The 23813-nt window shown below is 37.4% G+C and overlaps 1 protein-coding gene across 1 annotated transcript in view; it reads left to right on the forward strand.

Moving 5' to 3' along the window:
• Positions 1-23813, forward strand: part of ARHGEF4 (Rho guanine nucleotide exchange factor 4) — a 343926-nt gene that overhangs the window by 172743 nt on the left and 147370 nt on the right. The window contains exon 3 of the mRNA XM_055571840.1: positions 20713-21009. Within this exon, the coding sequence (XP_055427815.1) occupies positions 20713-21009 (297 nt within the window). The remainder of the gene's footprint in view (positions 1-20712; positions 21010-23813) is intronic.

The following is a 23813-nucleotide window of genomic DNA, read 5'->3' on the forward strand; positions in this document are numbered from 1 at the left end:
GGAAGTGTCCTAATTTCATTCTTTTGCATGTCGCTGTCCGGTTTTCCCAGCACCACTTATTGAAGAGGTTATCTTTGCCCCCATTGTATATTCTTGCCTCCTTTGTCAAAAATAAGGTACCCATAGGTTCATGGGTTTCTCTCTGGGCTCTCTATCTTGTCCTATTGGTCTGTATTTCTGTTTTTGTACCAGTACCATACTGTCTTGTTGACTGTAGCTTTGTAGAATAACCTGAAGCCAGGAATGTTGATTCCTCCAGCTCCATTCTTCTTTCTCAAGACTGCTTTGGCTAGTCAGGATCTTTTGTGTTTCCATATGAATTGTAAAATTTTTTGTTCTAGTTCTGTGAAAAATGCCATTGATAATTTGATAGGGATTGCATTGAATCTATAGACTGCATTTGATTGTATAGTCATTTTCACAATATTGATTCTTCCTACTCAGGAACATGGAATATCTCTCCATCTATTTATGTCATCTTTGATTTCTTTCATTAATGTATTTTAATTTTCTTTGTACATTTCTCTCATCTCCTTAGGTAAGATTATTCCTAGATGTTTAATTCTTTTTCTTGCAATGCTGAATAGGATTGATTCATTAGTTGTTCTTTCTGGCTTTTCATTGTTAGTATATAGAAATGCAAGTGATTTCTGTATATTGATTTTGTGTCCTGCAACTTTGCTAAATTCACTGATTAGCTCTAGTAATTTTCTGATACTATTTTTAGGGTTTTCTGTGTACACTATGGGCTACCCTTGTGACTCAGCTGAAAAAGAATCCACCTGCAATGCAGGAGACCTGGGTTTGATCCCTGGGTTGGGAAGATCCCCTGGAGAAGGGAAAGGCTACCCACTCTGGTATTCTGACCTGGAGAACTCCATGGACTATACTGTCCACGGGGTTGCAAAGATCTTCATGGCAAATAGATGGAGAAACAGTGGAAACAGTGACAGACTTTATATTTTTGCTTTTTATGGCTTCCCTGGTGGCTCAGATGGTAAAGCGTCTGCCTGCAGTGCGGGAGACCTGGGTTCAATCCTTGGGTTGGGAAGATTCCCTGGAGAAGGAAATGGCAACCCACTCCAGTACTCTTGCCTGGAAAATTCTGTGAACTAAGGAGCCTGGTAGGCTACAGTCCATGGGGTTGCAAAGAGTCAGACATGACTGAGCAACTTCACTTCACTTCACTTCATGTACACTATCATGTCATCTGCAAACAGTGAGAGCTTTACTTCTTTTCTGATCTGGATTCTTTTATTTCTTTTCCTTCTCTGATTGCTGTGGCTAGGACTTCCAGAACTATGTTGAATCATAGTGGCGAAAGTGGACACCCTTGCCTTGTTCCTGATCTTAGGGGGAATGCTTTCAGTTTTTCACCATTGAGACTAATGTTTGCTGTAGGCTTATCATATATGGCCTTTACTATGTTGAGGTAGGTTACTTATATGCCCATTTTTTGAAGAGTTTTAATAATAAATAAGGGCTGATTTTGTCAAAACCTTTTTCTGCATCTATTGAGATGATCATATGGTTTTTATCTTTCAATTTGTTAATATGGTGTATCACATTGTTTGATTTATGTATATTGAAGAATCCTTGCATCCCTGGAATAAACCCAACTTGATCATGGTGTTTGGTGTGTTGCTGAATTCTGTTTGCTAAAATTTTGTTGAGGATTTTTGCATATATTCATCAGTAATACTGGCCTGTAGTTCTCTTTTTTGTGTTGTGTTTGTCTGGTTTTGGTATCAGGGTGATGGTGGCCTCATAGAATGAATTTGGAAGTGTTCCTTCCTCTGCAATTTTTTGAAAGAGTTTTAGAAGGATAGGCATTAGCACTTCTCTAAATTGATAGAATTCTCCTGTGAAGCCATCTGGTTCTGGGCTTTTGTTTTTTTGGGAGATTTTTGATCACAGCTTCAATTTCAGTGCTTCTAATTGGGTTTTTCATAATTTCTATTTCTTCCTGGTTCATTCTTGGAAGATTGAACTTTTCTTTTTTTTTTTTTTCAACTACAATTTTATTTTATTTTTAAACTTTACAAAATTGTATTAGTTTTGCCAAATATCAAAATGAATCCGCCACAGGTATACATGTGTTCCCCATCCTGAACCCTCCTCCCTCCTCCCTCCCCGTACCATCCCTCTGGGAACTTTTCTAAGAATCTGTCCATTTCTTCCAGGTTATCTATTTTATTGCTGTATAGTTGTTCATAATAGTCTCATATTCCTTTGTATTTCTGCATTGCCTTTTGTAACCTCTCCTTTTCCATTTCTAATTTTGTTTATTTGATTCTTCTCTCTTTTTTTCTTGATGAGTCTGGCTAAGAGTTTTTTAATTTTGTTTATCTTCTCAAAGAACCAGCTTTTAGTTTTATTAATCTTTACTATTGTTTCTTTCATTTCTTTTTCATTTTTTTCTGCTCAGATCTTTATGATTTCTTTCCTTCTTCTAATTTTGTTTTTTTTTTTTTCTTCTTCGTTTTCCAGTTGCTTTAGGTGTAAGGTTAGGTTGTCTATTTGATGCTTTTCTTGTTTCTTTTTTTTTTTAATTTTATTTTATTTTTAAACTTTACATAATTGTATTAGTTTTGCCAGATATCAAAATGAATCCGCCACAGGTATACATGTGTTCCCCATCCTGAACCCTCCTCCCTCCTCCCTCCCCATACCATCCCTCTGGGTCGTCCCAGAGCACCAGCCCCAAGCATCCAGTATCATGCATCGAACCTGGACTGGCAACTCTAGGATTGTATTGCTATAGACTTCCCTCTTAGACCTGCTTTTGCTGTATCCCATAGCTTTTGAGTTGTCGTGTTTTCATTGTCATTTGTTTCTAGAATTTTTTTATTTCCCTTTTTCTTCAGTAATCTGTTGGTTATTTAGAAATGTACTGTTTAATCTCCATGTGTTTCTGTTTGTTATAGTTTTTTTCTTATAATTGATATCTAGTCTCTTAGCATTGTGGTCAGAGAAAATGCTTGATACAATTTCAATTTTCTTAAATGTACTGAGGTTTGATTTGTGACCCAAGATGTGGTCTATCCTGGAGAATGTTCCATGTACACTTGAGAGGAAGGTGTATTCTTCTGCATTTGGATGGAATGTCATGAAGATATCAATGAGCTTCATCTTGTCTAATGTATCATTTAAGACTTGTGTTTCCTTATTAATTTTCTGTTTTGATGATCTGTCCATTGGTGTGAGTGGGGTGTTAAAGTCTCCTACTCTTATTGTGTTACTGTCAATATCTCCTTTTATGTCTGTGTTTGTCTTATGTGTTGGGGTGCTCCTATGTTGGGTGCATAGGTATTTGCAATTGTTATGTTTTCCTCTTGGATTGATCCCTTGATCATTATGTAGTGTCCTTCTTTATTTTTTGTAGTCTTCTTTATTTTATTTTATTTTTTTTAAATTTTATTTTATTTTTAAACTTTACATAATTGTATTAGTTTTGCCAAATATCAAAATTTTGTCTAATATGAGGATTGCTACTCCAGCTTTCTTTTGCTTCCCATTTGCATGGAATATATTTTTCCATCCTCTCACTTTCAGTCTATGTTTGTCTTTAGGTCTGAAGTGGGTTTCTTATAGACAGCATATATACGGTCTGTGTCTTTTGGTTGGAGCATTTAGTCCATTTACATTTAAATTAATTATTGATAGATATGTTCCTATTGCTATTTTCTAATTGCTTGGGGTTGATTTTCTAGATCATTTTTCTTCTGTTGTATTTCTTGACTAAATGTTTCCCTTCAACATTTGTTGTAAAGCTGGTTTGGTGGTACTGAATTATCTTAACTTTTGCTTGTTCGAAAAGCTTTTTATCTCTCCATCAATTTTGAATGAGATCCATGCTGGGTACAGTAATCTTGGTTGTAGATTTTTCCCTTTCAGTACTTTAAATATATCCTGCCATTCCCTTCTGGCCTGCAGAGTTTCTGCTGAAAGATCTGATGTTAAGTGTATGGGGTTTCCCTTATATGGTACTTGTTGCTTCTCCCTTGCTGCTTTTAATATTCTTTATTTGTGTTTGATCTTTGTTAGTTTGATTAGTATGTGTCTTGGTGTGTTTCTCCTTGGCTTTATCCTGTATGGGACTCTTTGTGCCTCTTGGACTTGACCGACTATTTCCTTTTCCATGTTGAGGAAATTTTCAACTATAATCTCTTCAAAAAATTTCTCATCCATTTCTTTTTCTCTTCTTCTTCTGAGACCCCTATAATTCAAATGTTGATGCCTTTGATATGGTCCCACAGGTCTCTGAGATTGTCCTTAGCTTTTTTCATTCTTTTTAGTTTATGCTGCTCTTCAAAAGTTATTTCCACCATTTTATCTTCCAGCTTACTGATTCATTCTTCTGCTTCAGATATGCTGCTCTTGATTCCTTCTAGAGTATTTTTTATTTCAGTAATTGTGTTGTTTGTCTCTGTATGCTTGTTCTTTAATTCTTTTATGTCTTTGTTAATTCATTCTTGCATTTTCTCCATTTTGTTTTCAAGGTTTTTGATCATCTTTACTGTCATTATTCAGAATTCTTTTTCAGGTAATTTTCCTTTTTGCTTTTCATTTATTTGGACTTCTGTGTTTCTAGTTTGTTCCTTCATTTGTGCAGTATTTCTCGGCCTTTTCTTTTTTTTTTTTTAAGTTAAGTGTTTGAGGTCTCCTTTTCCCAGGCTTCAAGGAAAGTTGAATTCTTTCCTTGAAGAAGGTTGAATTCTTTCTTCCTTTTGGTTTCTGCCTTCCTAAGGTTGGTCCAGTAGTTTGGGTGAGCTTTGCATACAGTGAGATTTGTGCTGAGTTTTTGTTTGTTTGTTTTTCCTCTAATGCACAAGGCTGAGTGAGGTGGCACACCTGTCTGCTGATGATTGGGTTTGTATTTTTATTTAGTTTGTTGTTTAGATGAGGTGTCCTGCACAGGGTGCCATTGGTGGTTGGGTGATGCCTGGTCTTGTATTCAAGTGGTTTCCTTTGTGTGAGTTCTCAGTATTTGATACGCCCTAGGGTTAGTTCTCTGTTAGTCTAGGGTCTTGGAGTCAGTGCTCCCACTCCAAAGGCTCAGTGTTTGACCTCTTGTTCATGCTGTAGGGACTGCAGGGATCAGACATATCACAATGCGAGGCAGCTCTTAAAGATTCTCCTTGCTCTTGTTGCCCTCACTTCCCGAAACAGACAGCTGCATTGGTGGCAGTGGCCGAGCCATCAAGAATGCACAGCTGTATTGTAAACACGCCAGAGGTCCAGTTCCCATTCTTGTCCACCCCATGCAGTCCCTACCCTTTGCTCACTCCTCAATAATAATTTTTTTAAAGCCCTGTAATCGTACACTTTTCTGGTAGTCATCCTAACATTTTGGTGGCCATCATTTTGTTCTTCCTTTCATACAAACATGCTCTAACAAGGCCACAAATACAATTTGATATAAACAGTATCTCATTTGTGTTGTGTTATCACAGATGACCTCCCTGCTGTCCTCCCACCTCAGCATCACTGCACAGTGGCCTCCATTAACATGAGCTTACAAGCTAGTGAATGGCACTCTATATTTTCTCCAAGGTATTATAATCACAAACAGATGCATACATGTGTGTACATACATACACACCTATACAAACACCTTAGGTGCCTTTCCTGTGTCTTACGTTTACCACCTAATAACATTCACATTCATGGAAGTATCTCCACAGTACTTGTAATTCTAAGTAATAGCTGCATAATATTCCATGGTGTAATCTCACTTTCCCTGGTGGCTCAGACGGTAAGGTGTCTATCTGCAATGCTGGAGACCTGGGTTCGATCCCTGGGTCAGGAAGATCCCCTGGAGAAGGAAATGGCAACCCACTCCAGTATTCTTGCCTGGAAAATCCTATGGATAGAGGAGCCTGGTAGGCTACAGTCCATGGGGTCGCAAAGAATCAGACAAGACTGAGTGACTTTACTATTCCATGATATGTATATCAAAATTTGCTCATTTCACCTGTGGATAATGACACACTTTGTTTCCAATTACTGGCAATTACAAATACTGATTTAGAAAACCCCATTTTATGTATAACCATACAGATTGATACATTTTAGTAAACAGAAGCTTAGTAGTGGGATTGCTGATGATTATAAGAATTTTAATAGATTCCAGGTTGCCTTCCAAAAAGACTACAATATTTTTGGTGGCTTTTTATATTTCTCCTAATCTCCATAAATAATGAGCATTATAATCTTATAATTCTTGGTTTTGGTTTGATATTGTTGCTGATGTTTTATATTCTTATTTTGATTCAGTTTTGTTAATACATTTAACTACAATTGCTTTTTCTTACTCCCTCTTGTTCTTTTTTAAACTTTCATTTTTAAATATTTATAGATCACAGGAAACTGAAATTTAATACAGAGAGGCTCAGTGTTCCCTTTACCCAGTTCCCCAAAAGTAATATGCTATATCACTATAGAACAACATCAAAGCCAGGAACTGACACTGAAAGAACATGTGTGTATGTACCTCTGTACCATTTTATCACATGTGTAGATTTAAGTGACAACTACCACCAGCCATATACTATTCCACCAGCCTCAGACTGCACTCCTTTGCAGTCAAAACTTCCCTCCCTTTCCATAACCACTTTCAACCACTAATCTGATCTCCATTCTCTGATTTTGTCATTTCAAAAATATTACCATCTGAGATTTGCTTTTTTCACTCAGCATAAATCCAGTGATTTCTGTTGAGTTGTGTGTATCCATTCCTTTTTACTGCTGATTATTATTCCATTGAATGACTTTACCATATTTTCCTTAATCAATTACCTGTTGAAGGACATTTGGGTCACTTCCAGCTTGAGGCTGTCACAAATGAAGCTCCCATGAAGATTTTTGAAGAGGTTTTTTGGTGAGCAAAGGTTTTCATTCCTCTGGGATAAATGCCCCATCAGTGTGACTGCTGAGTTGCATGATATGCATATGTTTAGTGTTTTGTTTTGTTTTTTTTTTTTAGGTGTCAATTTTTTTTCCAGCGTGGCTGTACCATTTTACCATATTCGTGAGAGGCCTGGTTTTCTGCATTCTTGCTAACATTTTAAATGTTTTTCACTTTACCTGTACTGATAATCATGTAGTGAGCTCGTGACTCTGACACAACATTCCACTAGGGCCAGTGCTGTTGAGCTTTTTTCATATGCTTTTTTCATATAGCTCAGGCTGCTATAACAAAACACCATAGGCTCCAGCTTAAAAAGTGACAGAAATTTATTTCTCACAGTCCTGGAGGCCAGGAAATCCAAGATCGAGGTGTTAGCAGATTCAGTGTCTGCTGAGAGCTGTCTTCCTAGGTGGCCCTTTTCACTGTAACAGCACAGGGCAGGAGGAGGGGAGCTCTCTGGGACTTCAATGAGCACTAATCCCACTCAAGAGGGCTCTGCCCTCATGGCCGAATTACCTCCAAAGGCCCCATATGGCTTATACCGTCACCTTAGGAGGTTAGGATTTCAACATATTATTTTGGGGGGACACAAATATTCAGTCTACAGAATTTGCCATACCTATGTATCTTCTTAGGTGAAATGTCTCTCCATATTTTTGCTCATTCTCTAACTGAATTGTTGATTTTTACAGTGGAGTTTTGAGAGTTCTTTTTATGAAATATATTGGACTTATAACATGTATAAGTTTAATGTGTACAACATGTTGGTTTGATAGAATTATATACTATAGATTGCATTTTATATTGTAATATGATTACCACTGTTAACTAGCATCTCTATCATGTCACCTAATTTTCATTTCTTTTTGTTGTGATAACATTTAAGATCTAATCCCTTAGCAACTTTGCAATTTATAATACAGTATTGCTGACTACAATCACTATGCTGTGTATTAGATCTCCAGGACTTGTTCATCTTCTAGTTGCAAGTTTATATCCTTACACAAAATCTCCAAAATTACCCTGCCCCTCAGCCCCTGATAACCACTATTCTACTCTCTGATTCTACAAATTCAGCTTTTTAGATTTCACATATGAATGATATCGTACAGTGTTTGTCTTTCTCTGTCCCATTTATTTCAACATATTGCATTCAAGGTCCACCTGTGTTGTTGGAAATGGCAGGATGTCCTTTATCATAACTGAAATATATACCACATCTTCTTCATTCATTCATTCATTGCTGCTGCTACTGCTGCTAAGTAGTTTCACTTCAGTCGTGTCCGACTCTGTGCGACCCCATAGACGGCAGCCCACCAGGCTCCCCCGTCCCTGGGATTCTCCAGGCAAGAACACTGGAGTGTGTTGCCATTGCCTTCTCCAATGCATGAAAGTGAAAAGTGAAAGTGAAGTCGCTCAGTCGTGTCCGACTCTTCGCGACCCCATGGACTGCAGCCTTCCAGGCTCCTCCATCCATGGGATTTTCTAGGCAAGAGTACTGGAGTGAGGGATGCCTAAATAGGCTATTATGAATAATGCTGTCTTGAATATGGGAGTGCAGACAACTCATTGGTATCCTATTACCATTGCCTATAACCAGAAATGGGATTGATGAATCTTGGAGTAGTTTTATTTTTAATTCTGTAAGCAACCTTTGTATTATATTTCATAGTAGCTGAACAAATTTACGTTCCCATCAGTAGTGCACAAGGATTCCCTTTTCTTCACATCCTCACCAATACTTATCTTCCTGATGAGAGCTATTCTAATAGGTGTGAGGTTATATCTCATTGTGGTTTTGATTTATAGTTCCCTGATGATTAGTAATGTTGAGCATCTTTTCATGTACCTGTTGTCCACTTGTATGTCTTCTTTGGAAAAAAATATGAATTCAGTTTCTTTGCCCATTTTTCAATTAAATTGTTTGGTTCTTTTGTTACTGAGTTGTATGAGTTCTTTAATATTTTGGATATTAATGTCTTTTCCAATATATGGTTTGCAAATATTTTCTACTATTTTGTGGATTGCCTTATCATTTAGTTGATTGGGTTTTTTATTTGTTTTTACTGTGAAAAGCTTTTTCATTTGATGTAGCCCACTTGCTGACTTTTACTTTTGTTGCTTATCCTTTTGGTGTTATGTCCAAAAATCATTGCCAAGACCAATGTCAAGGAGCTTCTTCCCTTTTTTCTAGAGGCTTTACTGTATTCAGTCTCATGTTTATGTGCTTAATTCATTTCAAGTTAATTTTGTGAGTAGTGTAAGATGGGGTTCAATTTCATTTTTCTGCATGCAGTTATTTAGATAAATTTCTTTGTTGAAGTGTATCAGGGTAATGCTGGTCTTGTAAAGTGAATTTGTAAGTGTTCTCTCTTCAATTTTTTGAAAAGTTTAAGAAGAATTTGCATTAGTTCTTCTTTAAATGTTTGGTCGAATTCACCAACTCAATGAATGTGAGTTTGAGCAAACTCCAGGAGTTAATAGTGGACAAGGAAGTTTGGCTTGCTGCAGTCCAGGGGGGTCACAAAGAGTCAGACACAACTGAGCCACTGAACTGAACTGAGAATTCACTGCTGAGACCATCTGGTTCTGAGCTCTTTTATGTTGTGAAATACATGATTTGGTCTGCTCAGATTTTCTTATTTCTTTATGATTCAGTGTTGGTGGGTTGTCTGATTCTAGGAATTTATCCATTTTCTCTAGGTATATTCAATTCAGTTGCATATAGCTGTTAATAGTAGTCTCTGATGATCCTTTTTATTTCTATGGTATCACCTGTAGTGTCAACTCTTTCATTTCTGATTTTACTTAAGCCTTTGCTCTTTTTATCCTAGTTAGTCTAGCTAAAGGATTGTCAATTTTGTTTATGTTTTCTAAAAATCAACACTTAGTTTCCTTGTCTTTTCTATTGTTTTTCTGGTCTCCATTTCATTTGTTTCTGCTCTGATTTTTGTTGTTTCTTTCCTTCTGATAATTCAGGCTCAATTCGTTGTTCTTCTTTTTCTGGTTCCTTAAAATATGAAATTAAGTTGCTTATTTGAGATTTTTTTTCTTATTGTAGGCATTTATAATTGTAAATTTCCCTCTAAGAACTGCTCTTGCTGCACCCCCTAGGTTTTGGAGTATTATGTTTCCATTTTCATTTCATTCAATATATCTTTATTTCATTTTTTATTTCTTCTTTGATTCACTGATTGTTCAGGACTGTGTCATTCAATTTCCACATATTTGTGAACTTTCCAGTTTTTCTTCTGTTATTGATTTCTAGTCATACTACTGTCTAGAAATATATCTGGTACTATTTCAATTTTCTTAAATTTGCTAAGATTTTTTTTTCTTTGATTTATCATATGATCTATCCTGGAGAATGTTCTGTGTGTACTTGAGAGCAATGTGTATTCTGCCGCTGTTATATGAAATGTTATGAACATGTTTGTTTGGTCCATTTGGTCTAAAAGTATAGTTCAGATCCAAAATTTTCTTATTGATTTTCTGGATGTCCTATCCATTGTTTTAAGTGGGATATTGGAATCTTCTACAATTATTGTATTATTGTCTGCTTTGCCCTCTGATATGTTTTTCTGATATTGCTTTAATATACTTAGATACTCCAGTGTTGGTGTATTTATATTTATGAGTATTATATCTTCTTCATGAACTGAGCTCTTTATCATTATAAAATTATCTTTACCTTATTACAATTTTTAACTTTATTTTGTCTGATATAAGTATAGCTACTCTGCTGTCTTCTGATTTCTATATACATGGAACATATTTTTTCATCCCTTTTCTCTGAGCCTATGTGACCCTAAATCTGATTGGGTCTCTTATAAGCAGCAAAAATTTCTTTCTTTTTTGATCTGTTCAACCACTTTCTGACTCTTGATTAGAGATTTTAATCTATTTATATTTAGAGTATTTACTGATACTTATTAATCCTATTTTTTTAATTGCTTCCTGGATGCTTGGTAGTTCCTTTGTTACTTTCTGCCTTTCTTTGTGAATGGATGATTTTCCATAATGGTATGCTTTGATTCCCTTCTCTTTACCTTTTTTACATCTACTGTAAATTTTTGCTCTGAGGTTAACAAGAGGCTTAGATTTTCCTCTGTGCTAATAACAGCTTAAATCATATACAAAACCTCTACCCTTTCATTCCCTGCCTCTTTATGTTTTTGATGCCATAATTTACTTCTTTCTATACTGTACTTTTATTAACAAATTATTGTAACTAGTTTTTTTAATACTCTTGTCCTTTAACTTTTATATTTGATTTAAATGATTAATACACCACCGTATTCCAGTATTAGAGTATTCTTAATTTGACTATAACTTTAGCAGTTAAAATGTACTAGTGTGTTGTACATTTTCATGTTTTCATGTTAGTAATTAGTATACTTTCATTTAAGCTTGTGAAATTCCTTTCTACATTTCTTGTAAAGTAGGTCTAGTAGTGATCAATTCCCTCAGCTTTTGTTTTTCTGAAGTCTTTATCTCTCCTTTATTTCTGAAGGATAACTTTACTGGATAGAGTATTCTTGGTTGGCAGATTTTTACTCTCAACACTTTGAATATATCATCCCACTCTTTTCTGGCCTTCAAAGATTCTGCTGAGAAAGCCACTAGTAGCCCTATGAGATTCCCTTGTAAGTTACAACCTTATTTTCTTTTGATTATTTTAAGATTCTCTCTTTGTGTTTGATTTTTGACAGTTGTATTATAATGTGTCTTGGAGAGGTTCTGTTTAACTAGATTTTGTTTGGTAACCTGTAAGTTTCATGAATTAGGGTATCAAAATCTCTCCTCACGTCTGGGAAATTCTAAGCCATTACATATTTTATTTTTTAATATTATTTATTTATTTGGCTGCATCTGGACTTAGTTGCAGCATATAGTATCTTTGTTGCATCATGCAGGATCTTTTTCATTGAGGCACACAGACTCTATTTGTGGTGCGTGGGTCAGTAGTTGCAGTACACAAATTTAATTGCTCTGCAGCATGTGGGATCTTAGTTCCTCAACAAGAAATCAATCCATGTCTCCTGCATGGCAAGGAAGATTCTTAACTACTGGACCACCAGGGAAGTCCCAGCAGAATTCTTTTTCTTGTCATTAGAACTTTTAAAATTTACTCTCTTAGCAACTTTCAAATATGCAATACAGTGTTAACTGTAATTGCCATGGTGTATAGTACATGCCTCCCTCCCATGGATCACAGCCTTCTCATGGTGAAGGGGCTTGCATAACTCAATGAAGCGATAAGCTATGCCATGCAGAGCCACCCAAGATGAATGGGTCATAGTGAATAGTTCTGACAAAACAGGGTCCACTGGAGAAGGAAATGGCTACCCACTCAAATATTCTTTCCCGGAAAACCTTTTGAACAGTATGAAAATGCAAAAGAAAAAAATGACACAGAAAGATGAGTCCCCCAAGTTGGAAGGTGTCCAGTATGCTACTGGGGAAGAGCAGAGGGAAATTACCAAAAGCTCCAGTAAGAATGAAGTGGCTGGGCCAAAGGGAAAATGATGCTCAGCTGTGGATATGTCTGGTGGTAAAAGTCCAGTGCTGTTAAGAACAATATTGCATAAGAAACAAATATTCCATGAAACAAGGTAAATTAAACCTGGTCAATCAGGAGATAGCAAGATTGAACATCAACATCTTAGGAATCAGTAAACTAAAATGGACAGGAATGGGTGAATTTAAATCAGATGATCATTATATCTATTACTGTGAGCAAGAATCATTTAGAATAAATTGAATAGACCTCATAATCAACAAAAGAATTCAAAGTGCAGTACTTAGGTGCAATCTCAAAAATGACAGAATGATCTCAGTTCATTTCTAAGGCAAACCATTAAACATCACAGTAATCTAAGTCTATGCCCCAATCACTGATGCTGAAAAAGCTGAAATTGACAGGTTCTATGAAGTACAACATCTTCTAGAACTAAAACAAACAAAAAAAAGATGTCCTTTCCATCATAGGGGATTGGAATGCAAAAGCAGGAAGTCAAGAGATATCCAGAAAAACAGGCAAGTTTGGCATTAGAGTACAAAATGAAGCAGGGCAAAGGCTAACAGAGTTTTGTCAAAAGAACACGCTGGTCATAGCAAACACCCTTTTCCAACAACCTAAGAAACGACTCTACACATGGTCATCACCAGATGGACAATACCAAAATCAGATTGATTATATTCTTTACAGCCAAAGATGGAGCAGCTCTATACAGTCAGTAAAAACAAGACCTGTAACTGACTGTAGCTCAGTACATGAGCTCCTTATTGTAAAATTCAGACTTAAACTGAAGAACGTAGGGAAAACCACTGTGCCATTCAGGTATGACCTAAATCAAATCTCTTATTTGATACAGTGGAGATGATGAATAGATTCAAGGGATTAGATCTTGTAGACAGAGTGCCTGAAGAACTATGGACAAAGGTTTGTAACTTGTACCGGAGGCAGTGACCAAAACCTTCCCAAAGAAAATGAAATGCAACAAGGCAAAACGATTGTCTCAGGAGGCTTTACAAATACCTGAGAAAAGAAGAGAAGTGAAAGGCAAGGAAGAAAGGGAAAGATATACCCAACTGAATGCAGAGTTCCAGAGAATAGCAAGGAGAGATAATAAGGCCTTCTTAAATGAACGATGCAAAGAGATAGATGAAAACGTAGAATGGGAAAGACTAGAGAGCTCTTCAAGAAAATTGGAGCTATCAAGGGAACATTTCATGCAAAGATTGATATTATAAAGGACAGAAATGGTAAGGACCTAACAAAAGCAAAAGAGATTAAGAAGCAGTGGTAATAATACACAGAAGAACTATGCAAGAAAGGTCTTAATGACTCAGATAACAAAAATGGTGTAGTCACTTATAGTCACTCCTAGAGCTGGACATCCTAGAGTATGAAGTCAAGTGGCCTCAGGAAGTCAAGTGGGCCATTGGAAGCATTACTTCAAACTAAGCTAGTGGAAGTGACAGAATTCCAGCTGACTTATTTAAAATCCTAAAAGATGATGCTGTTAAAGTGCTGCACTCAATAGGTCAGCAAATTTGGAAATTCAGTGATGGCCACAGGATTGGGCAATGTCAGTTTTCATTGCAATACCAAAGAAGGTCAATGTCAAAGAATGTTCAAACTACCATACATTTGTACTCATTTCACATGCTATTATAGGAAGGCCATGCTCAAAATCCTTCAAGCTAGACTTCAGCAGTACATATTTGAGAACTTCAAGATTTATAAGCTCTGTTCGAAAGAGGCAGAGGAACCAGAGATTAAATTGCTGACATTGGTTGGATCTGGAGAAAGGAAGACAGTTCAAGGAAAATGTCTACTGCAGCTGTGTGGATCACAAAAACTGGAAAGTTCATAAAGAAATGGGAATACCAGTCCACCTTACCTACCTTCTGAAAAACCTGTATGTGGATCAAGTAGCAACAGTTAGAACCAGACATGGTACAAATAACTGGTTCAAAATTTGGAAAGGACTACAATGAGTATATTGTCAACCTGCTAGTTTAACTTCTATGCAGAGTGCATCATGCAAAATGCTGGGTTGGATGAATCACAAGATGGAATCAAGATTGCCAGGAGAAATATAAACAGCATCAAATATGTATATGATACCACTCTAAGGGCAAAAAGTGAAGAGAAACTAAGGAGCATCTTGATGAGAATGACAGAGGAAAGTTAAAAAGCTAGCTTGAAATTCATTACTAAAAATACTAAGATCATGTCATCTGGTCCCATCATTTCATGACAAATAGAAGGGGGGATAGTGGAAACAGTGACAGATTTTCTTTTCCTGGGTTCTGAAATCACTGCAGATTGTGACTGCAGCCATGAAATTAAAAGATGCTTGCTCCTTGGAAGGGAAGCTATGACAAACCTAAGACAGCATATTAAAAAGCAGAGACATCGCTTTGCTAACAAATGTGCACATAGTCAAAGGTATGATTTTTTTTTCAGTAGTCATGTGCAGATGTGAGAGTTGGACAATAAAGAAGGCTGAGTGCCAAAGAAGGGATGTTCTCAAATTGTGATACTGGGGAAGACTACTGAGAGTCCCTCAGACTGCAAGGATATCAAACCAGTAATCCTAAAGGAAATCAATCCTGAATATTCATTGGAAGGTCTGTTGCTGAACTTGAAGCTCCAATACTTAGAACACCTGATGCAAAGAGTCAACTCATTGGAAAAGACCTTGTTGCTGGGAAGGATTGACGACAAAAGGAGAAGGATGTGGCAGAGGATGAAATGCTTAGATAGCATCACCAACTCAATGGACATAAATTTGAGCAAACTCTGGAAGATAGTGAAGTAAAGAGGAGCCTTGTGTGCTACAGTCCATCAAGTGGTATAGAGTCAGACACGACTTACTGACTGAACAACAAGGACACCATATTACATCCACAAGACTTAACTATTTTATAACTTGAAGTTTGTACCTTCTAACTCCCTTCACTCCTTTCATACACCTTCTCATCCCCTACTTCTGGCTACCACCAGTCTTTTCTCTGTATCTATGAGCTTTTATTTTTAGATTCCACATATAAGTGAGATCATAAAATAAATCATAAATCTTTCTACGTCTGACTTACTTTGAAAACAGCCTAATGTACTCAAGGACCATCTATGTGGTCACAAGTGGCAAGATTTCATTCTATCTTAAGGCTGAATAACACTCCATTGTATACATACCACATTTCCTTTATCCATTCATCTATCAATAACACTTGATTGTTTCTGTATCTTAGCTATTGCAAATAACTCTGCAGTTGAACACAGAGGTGCATGTATCTTTTCAAGTTACTGATTCCACTTTCTTTGAAGACCCAAAGGTGGAATTTCTGGATCAGATGGTAGTTCTACTTTTAATATTTTGAGGAACTTCTATACTGTTTTCTATAGTGGCTGTACAAGTTTACGTTTCTAGCAACATTGCACATGGGTTCTCTTTTCTCCTCATACTCACCAACACTTGGTATTTCTTGTCTTTTTGATGATTCTAGCAGGTGTGAGATGATATCTCATTGTGGTGTGGATGTGCATTTCCCTGATGATTAGGCCTGTTGAGTGTCTTTTCATGTACCTATTGGCCATTTCTATGGCTTCTTTGGAAAAGTGTGTATTCACACACACCCACCCCTGTCCACTTTTTAATTGAATTCTGATTTTTTGTTTGTTTGTTTGTTTTTGAGCTGTGTAAGCTCTATATATTAATATACTTTAGATATTAACCCCTTATTGGCTATATTATTTGCAAATACTTTCTCACATTGAGTACTGTTGCCTTTTCATATTATTGAAGGTTTCCTTTGTTGTGCAGAAACTTTACTGTTTGATGTAATCTCTTTTGTAAATTTTTGCTTTTGTTCCTTTGTTTTTGGTGTCAAATCCAAAAAATTCTTCACTATACCCAATGTAAGGAGTTTACTGCCTGTGTTTTCTTCTAGGAATTTTATGGTTTCAGGTTGCACATTCAAGCCTTTAATCCATTTAGGGTTGATTTTTGTGTATGGTAAAAGATAATCTTTTGCATGTGGATGTCTAGTTCCCAGCCCTTTGTTGAAAACTGTCCTCTTCATCATATATTCTTGGCCTCTCTGTCATAAATTAGTTGATTATATATGAGTGAGTTTATTTCTGGGTTTTTTTTCTGTTACACTGATCTATATGTCTATGTTTATGTCACTACTGTTTTGATTAGAGTACTTCATTATATAGTTTGAAATTAGGAAGCACAATACCTCCAGCTTTGTTCTTCATTCACAAAGAATTGCTTTGCCTATTTGGGATCTTTTGGGACTCCATACAAAGTTTAGGATTGTTTGTGCTATTTCTGTGGAAAATGTTATTGGAATTTTGATAGGTATTGCATTGAAACTAGATTGCTGTAAATGGTATGGCCATTTTAACAATACTAGTTCTTCTAATCCATGATCATAAAGCATCTTAACATTTACTTGTGACATTTATCTTCTTTGATTTTGTTCATCAAAGTCTTATAGTTTTCAGTGAACAAGTATTTTATCTCCTTAGTTATATTATAATGTATTTTTAATTGGAGGATAATTGCTTGTATTGGTTTCTGCTGTACAGCAATGTGAATCAGAAATAAGTATACATTTATCTCCCTTCCTCACACCCCATCCATCTTACCCCTCTAGGTCATCATAGAGCACTAGGCTGATCTCCCTGTGTTATACAGCAGCTTCCCACTACCTATCTATTTTGCATATGGTAGTGTATATATGTCAATGCTATTCTCTAAATTTGTTCCACCCTCTCCTTCCCTGACTGTGTCCACAAATCCATTCTCTACATCTGGGTCTCTATTCCTTCCTTGAAAGTAAGTTCATCAGTACAATTTTTCTAGATTCCATATATACACATTAATATACAATATTTGTTTTTCTTTTTCTGACTTACTTCAATCTGTATAACACGCTTTGGGTTCATCCACCTCACTAGAACTGAGTCAGATTTGTTCCTCTTAATGGCTGCATAATATTCCATTGCATATATGTGTGTGTGTGTGTGTGTGTGTATTGGAGAAGGCAGTGGCACCCCACTCCAGTACTCTTGCCTGGAAAATCCCACAGAGGAGCCTGGTAGGCTGCAGTCCATGGGGTCGCAAAGAGTCGGACACGACTGAGCAACTTCACTTTCACTTTTCATTTTCATGCATTGGAGAAGGAAATGGCAACCCACTCCAGTGTTCTTGCCTGGAGAATCCCAGGGATGGGGGAGCCTGGTGGGCTGCCATCTATGGGGTCGCACAGAGTCGGACATGACTGAAGCAACTTAGCAGCAGCAGCAGCAGTGTGTGTGTGTGTGTGTGTGTGTGTGTGTGTATATATATATATATATATATATATATATATATATATATCTCACAACTTTTTTATCCATTCATCAGTCAGTGAACATCTACATTGCTTCCATGTCCTGGCTATTGTAAATAGCTCTGCAATGAACATTAGGATACATGTGTCTTTTTGAATTGTTTCCTCAGGATATATGCCCAGTAGTGGAATTGCTGGATAATATGGGGCTTAAAAGTCTGCAGGTCTAGCAAGTTTCTACCTATTGCTGTAAAATCAGCTGATTAAGCTTGAGTTCATGGTCTCTTGCAAGGGGCTGTGTTCAGCTCAAGGCCAGACTGCAAGATGTCTTGCTTCCACACTCACTAAGGCAGCTGTTGATAGGCCTCAGATCCATGCTGGCTGTTGACTTGGAGACGTCAGTTTCTTGCCACATGAACTTCTCCATGGCCCTATTCACAGTATATCATCTGACTTCTTCCAGAGCAAGGGGTCCATGAGAGGCACCCTCAAATGGAAGTGACAACCTTTTTATCACCTAATCTTGGAAATGACATTCCATTCTGCCAAAGTCATTCATTAGAAGTAAGTCACTAAGTCCAGCCTATATTCAAGGGGAAGGGCTCATACAAGGGCCTTCATCAAGGTGATGAGGTCTTTGGGGCCATCTTAGAAGCTGCCCACCATACTGGGTGATGCTGGTGGTTTTACAAATACTGCTCTAATTAATAACCTCAAAACAAAGACCTTTTTTACTGAGAAAATAAAAATTCCTTGGTAAGTGAATGGATATATGGACCTCGTAGCACCCTCAAGGTGGGGAAATGGGGAGGGAGGGAGGCTGTTTTCCATTAAGCTAATGCAAAAAATAAAGGTGAAATTTTGAACTTAGAGCACCATTCTCCAGCCAGGACTCCCTCTAAAGGCCTATAGCCAAGCTATGAAAATGGTAATGTTCTAAAATTCTGATAAAGCAAAAGTTGAGGATCAATCTATCATTGACAGCATCAGGAGGTCCCAGCCAATAACTCTTGTACAAGCTGGTAGAAGCTTAGGGGATGGTGCATTGGAAAAATCCGAGTTTCTTTTGTTTGAAAATAAGTGAGCTCATATCTAGTGTCAGTAACCGCGTTCCTGTGGAAGCCTCAGCATGAGGGTAGCTTGGCTTCCTTTCAGGCAGCTTTGTGTCATTTGCTCGCTGAAAGCCTTAGGAGAACAGCTTCTTCATGTACTGTACATAAAATGCACAACAGAGAGTCTTGCATAAAGATGTGCTCATTAACTTCCATTCTCTTTGCAAGAACTTTGAGAATTATAAAAGAGCATAAGGTGTGGTCCTTGCTTAGTTACTGCTGCTGCTGCTGCTAAGTAGCTTCAGTCGTGTCCAACTCTGTGTGACCCCATAGATGGCAGCCCACCAGGCTCCCCCGTCCCTGGGATTCTCCAGGCAAGAACACTGGAGTGGGTTGCCATTTCCTTCTCCAATGCATGAAAGTGAAAAGTGAAAGTGAAGTCGCTCAGTTGTGTCTGACTCTTCGCGACCCCATGGACTGCAGCCTAACAGGTTCCTCCATCCATGGGATTTTCCAAGCAAGAGTACTGGAGTGGGTTGCCATTGCTTAGTTAAGGAGATGTTATTTCCACCTGTAAAACAACAGGAATTTTTACCATGTAGAATTGTGAAAAGGATATGGGATTTAGAATCAGAAGAATACAGCTGACACTTAACAATGCCAGGGTTAATAGCACCTACCCTCTGCATAGTGGAACATCCAAGTATAACTTAACAGTCAGCCCTCCATACTCACAGTTCCACGTCCAGGGATTCAGCCGTCCATGGATCCTATAGTGCTGTAGTATTTACTATTGAAAATAATCCACGAGTAGATCCATGCAGTTCAAACTCATGTTGTCCAAGAATCAACTGTCTAATGACACACAGAATTGTGTGCACTTGGGTTATCACTTAAGTTTGCTGAGTTTCTATTACCTTATTTACAGGATATGGATAATATGCCTGTGGCTTCTAGCTAGAGTGAAGTTGAGGAGAGGGAACTAAGTAAAGCACTTTTTAAATTGGTACCAAAAATACACAGTGATTCTTTACCTTGGATGCATATTAGAATCACTTGCCAAGCTTTGAAAAGTCCCAATTCCCAGGCTGTACACCAAAGCCATTCTGTAGTAATTATGCCTCCCCTTCCCCTTCTTTCTCCATGTGTGTGTCTGTGTCTGTGTGTATGTGTGAATATACAAAGCCTCTTGAAATAGTTAAGAGTAATTTCACCTTTGTTTCCACCAAATAGAATACACAAAGTACTTGGTGGTGACATTCCAAAGAGGGGATGTGAAGGAGGTGTCCACTAGAGTGGGACTGGGGATGGTCGGAGAAAAGTTTCTGCTCCTTTGATTTGAAAGCACAGAGAGATGGTTGTGCAATATGAAGCCAAAGTATTCTGTTAGTGTGGACAGATGTTACTCTGCAATTCAGTTAGGGTTCCTGAGTGGATGACGGCAACCCAGACAAAGTGATGGCAGCATAGGTGCCTGAGGAAGGTGAAGTGTGCACACGTCTAGTTAATGTCTGTGCTAAGTAAGGAGTAGCAAATGCCTGTGTGTCTCCACTCAAATTCTGTTCTCAGGGGGCATTGTTTAGGCAAGAGCTTTCTGCCGCAACCACTGACCCTTAAAAAATATTTCTAATGAATTACTTTCAAGACAACTTTCAAGACCTAATTCTTTGATCAAGGTGGAAGACTTGATTCTTTGAAATAGTCTTGAAAATAGAACATTTCAACAGAAACAAGGTTTCTTTTGTTTCCAGTCTTCACATTTTCCAAAATTACTGTGAACAAAGTCCTTCACTGGAATCTGTATTTTGGGGATTAACCAAAACATAGAAAGAAAGTGAACAGAGAAAGAACACTGTGCTCACTTGATATGTTCTGCTCTCTGTTCTCTAGAGCCACATGCTGTGGGAAGAACAACCAGGCAAGAAGCCCAGTTGCTTCCAGGGTCTGAAAGCTTTTCACACTGAGCCAGCTCCGGGGCCATTCTCTACCGCTGAGGTGGGGACATGGATTCTTCCCTTCATTTCTGCAGAAGACGTCCCCCGGGAGACTCCTTCACAACCCAGGAGAATCCCTCAGCACTCACACATCAGTTTAGATGACCTGTGGCTGGAGAAGACGCAGAGGAGGAAGTTGAAGAAGCAGGCCCAGTTTGAAAGGAAGTTTCATGCACACAAAGATGGAGTCCAGGTAAGCTGCTCACATGCCATAGTCATTGGACCTGACCTGGTACCTCCTCTTCCAATGCAGCAGCTTGCCTTTCTTGCCCCCTTTGCACCTCTGCCCTATACAGTCTGCAGGAGAAACACTGTGCAGTGATGTGTCTGAGAGCCATAGAGGCTGTGGCTCCCCCTTCCCGCTCTGCAGTGTCCACCCCTGTGCAGGTGATGGAGCAGAACTGGAGAGGGGGAGGCCTGCCCTGAAGCCCCTCCCATAGTAATGACCATTCAGTGAGGACCCACTCTGTGTCAAACATTGTGTTAGATGCTGGACAGCATTAATTCTAATACCCGCAAAGGTGCATGACATTCTGATACAACAGTCTCAGTTAAAGAAAATCATATAAAGAGAATTAGATTTTTTCTCTAGAGTGACACCATGATTTTTACATGAAATTGTCAGCTATTTAAAAATGACTTAATAGTTTATAAAGCATACCTTTTACACAATCCCTGACTCTGTTTCTTATTCTTTCCCTTTATAAAATAGCAGTCTTTTTTATTATCAAGTATTTGTGAAGTACACATCCCTGAGTCTCACATCATCCCTGATATCCACTTTTTTAAAAATTGAGGTGAAATTTACATAACATAAAATGAACCATATTAAAATGTACAATTCAGTGGCATTTAGTAGATTCACAAGATTTTGCAGGACTTACCTTTATCTGGTTCCAAGACATTCTCATCATCTCAGAAAGAAACTTCCTAACTATTAAACAGTCACAACCAATTTCCCCTCCCTAGACCCTGGAAAGCACTAATCTGATTTTCATTCCTATGGATTTATGTATTACCTACAGATATTTCATGTAAATGGAATTATAATATGTCATCTTTTGTACCTGACTTCTTTCACTTAGCATAATCTTTCTGAAGTTCTTCTCTGTTGTAGCATACAGCATCATGTGGATATGCTTGTTTTTGTTATTCATTCATCCATTGATTGGCATTAGGTTGTCTGCACTTTTTGACTGTTTTAAATAGTGCTGTCAGGAACATCTGTGTATAAGCTTTTGCTTGTATACATGTTTTCTATTCTTTTGGATATATACATAGGAGTGGAATTATTGGGACATGTGGTAATCCCATGATTAACTTTCTGAGGAACTGCTAGACTTTTCCACACAATTTTATATTTCTATAAACAGTGTAGAGGGTTGCAAGTTCTCTACATTCTTCCCAACACTTGTTGCTTCGTGTTGTGTTATTTTGTTTAAATTATACCATCCTAATGGGTCTGAATGGTACCTAATTGTGGTTTGATTTGCATTTTCCTAGTGACTAATGTTGAGTATATTTTCATGTATTTATTGGCCATTTGTATGTCTTTTTTTGGAGAAATGTCTATTCAAGTCCTTTGATCATTTTTTAACTGGGTTATTTTTCTTTGTTGTTCAACTGTCAGAGCTCTTTATGTATACAGATACTAGACCCCATGAAATAAATGATTTGCAAATATTTTCTCCCATCTGTAGATTGCCTTTCATTTTCTTGATAGTGTCTACTGTTGCATGAAAGTATTTAATTCTGATGTAATCCAGTTTGTCTAGCTTGTCTTTTGTTGCTTGTGAATTTAGTGTAATGCCTAAGAATCCATTGCCAAATCCAAGATCATGAAAGCTTATTTTTATGCTTTCTTTTAAGAGCTTTTATACCTTTTGCTCTTACATTTAGGTTTTCTATTAATTTTGAATTAATTTTTGTGGTTTATGTGAGGTAAGGTTCCAACTTCAAACTTTTCCATGTGGATATCTTGTTGTCTTAGCACCATTTGTTGAACAGACTATTCTTTTCCTCATTAAATGATCTTACTGCTACTGCTGCTAAGTCGCTTCAGTTGTGTCCGACTCTGTGTGACCCCGTAGACGGCAGCTCACCAGGCTCCCCCATCCCTGGAATTCTCCAGGCAAGAACACTGGAGTGGGTTGCCATTTCCTTCTCCAATGCATGAAAGTGAAAAGTGAAAGTGAAGTAGCTCAGTCGTGTCTGACTCATAGCGACCCCATGGACTGCAGCCTACCAGGCTCCTCTGTCCATGGGATTTTCCAGGCAAGAGTACTGGAGTGGGTTGCCATTGCTTTCTCCAAAATGATCTTGACGCTCTTGTAAAAAATCAAATGACCTTAGATATATAGGTTTATTCCCAGACTCTCAATTCTATTCTATTGGTCCTTGTATCTGTCTTTTTGCCAGTATCACACTATTTACCATAACTTTCTATTAAGTTTTGAAGTTGGGGTGTGTGAATCCTCTTTGTTATTTTTTAAGATTATGTTGCCTGTTTGCTGTCCCTTGCAATTCCAAACGAATCTTAGGATCAGCTGTTTCATTTCTTGGGGATAAAAAAAATGAAGGCCATTGAGATTTTGGTAAGTTTAAATTGAATCTGTAGACTACTCTGGAGAGTATCACCTTCTTATATATATATATCAAATTTTCAAATCTATGAACACAGGGTGTTGTTTTATTTTTTACGTATTATTTAGTTGCTTTTCACAATGTTTTATAATTTTCACTGTACAAGTCTTGCACATCCTTGGTTGAAATATTTCCTATGTATTTTATTCTTTTTATGATACTGCAAATAGAATTGCTTTCTTAATTTCACTTTGGGATTTGTTCATTGCTAGTGTATAGAAATACAATGGATATTTGTGTATTGATCTTGTACATGCAGATTTGCTGACTTTGTTTATTAACTCTGAGTATCTTTGTGTATTATTTAGAAATTTCTATATATAAGTTTAAGATACAGATCCTATACATTTTTTA

The sequence above is a fragment of the Bubalus kerabau genome, chromosome 3 (assembly GCF_029407905.1).
Source record: "Bubalus kerabau isolate K-KA32 ecotype Philippines breed swamp buffalo chromosome 3, PCC_UOA_SB_1v2, whole genome shotgun sequence".
Classification (NCBI taxonomy): domain Eukaryota; kingdom Metazoa; phylum Chordata; class Mammalia; order Artiodactyla; family Bovidae; genus Bubalus; species Bubalus kerabau.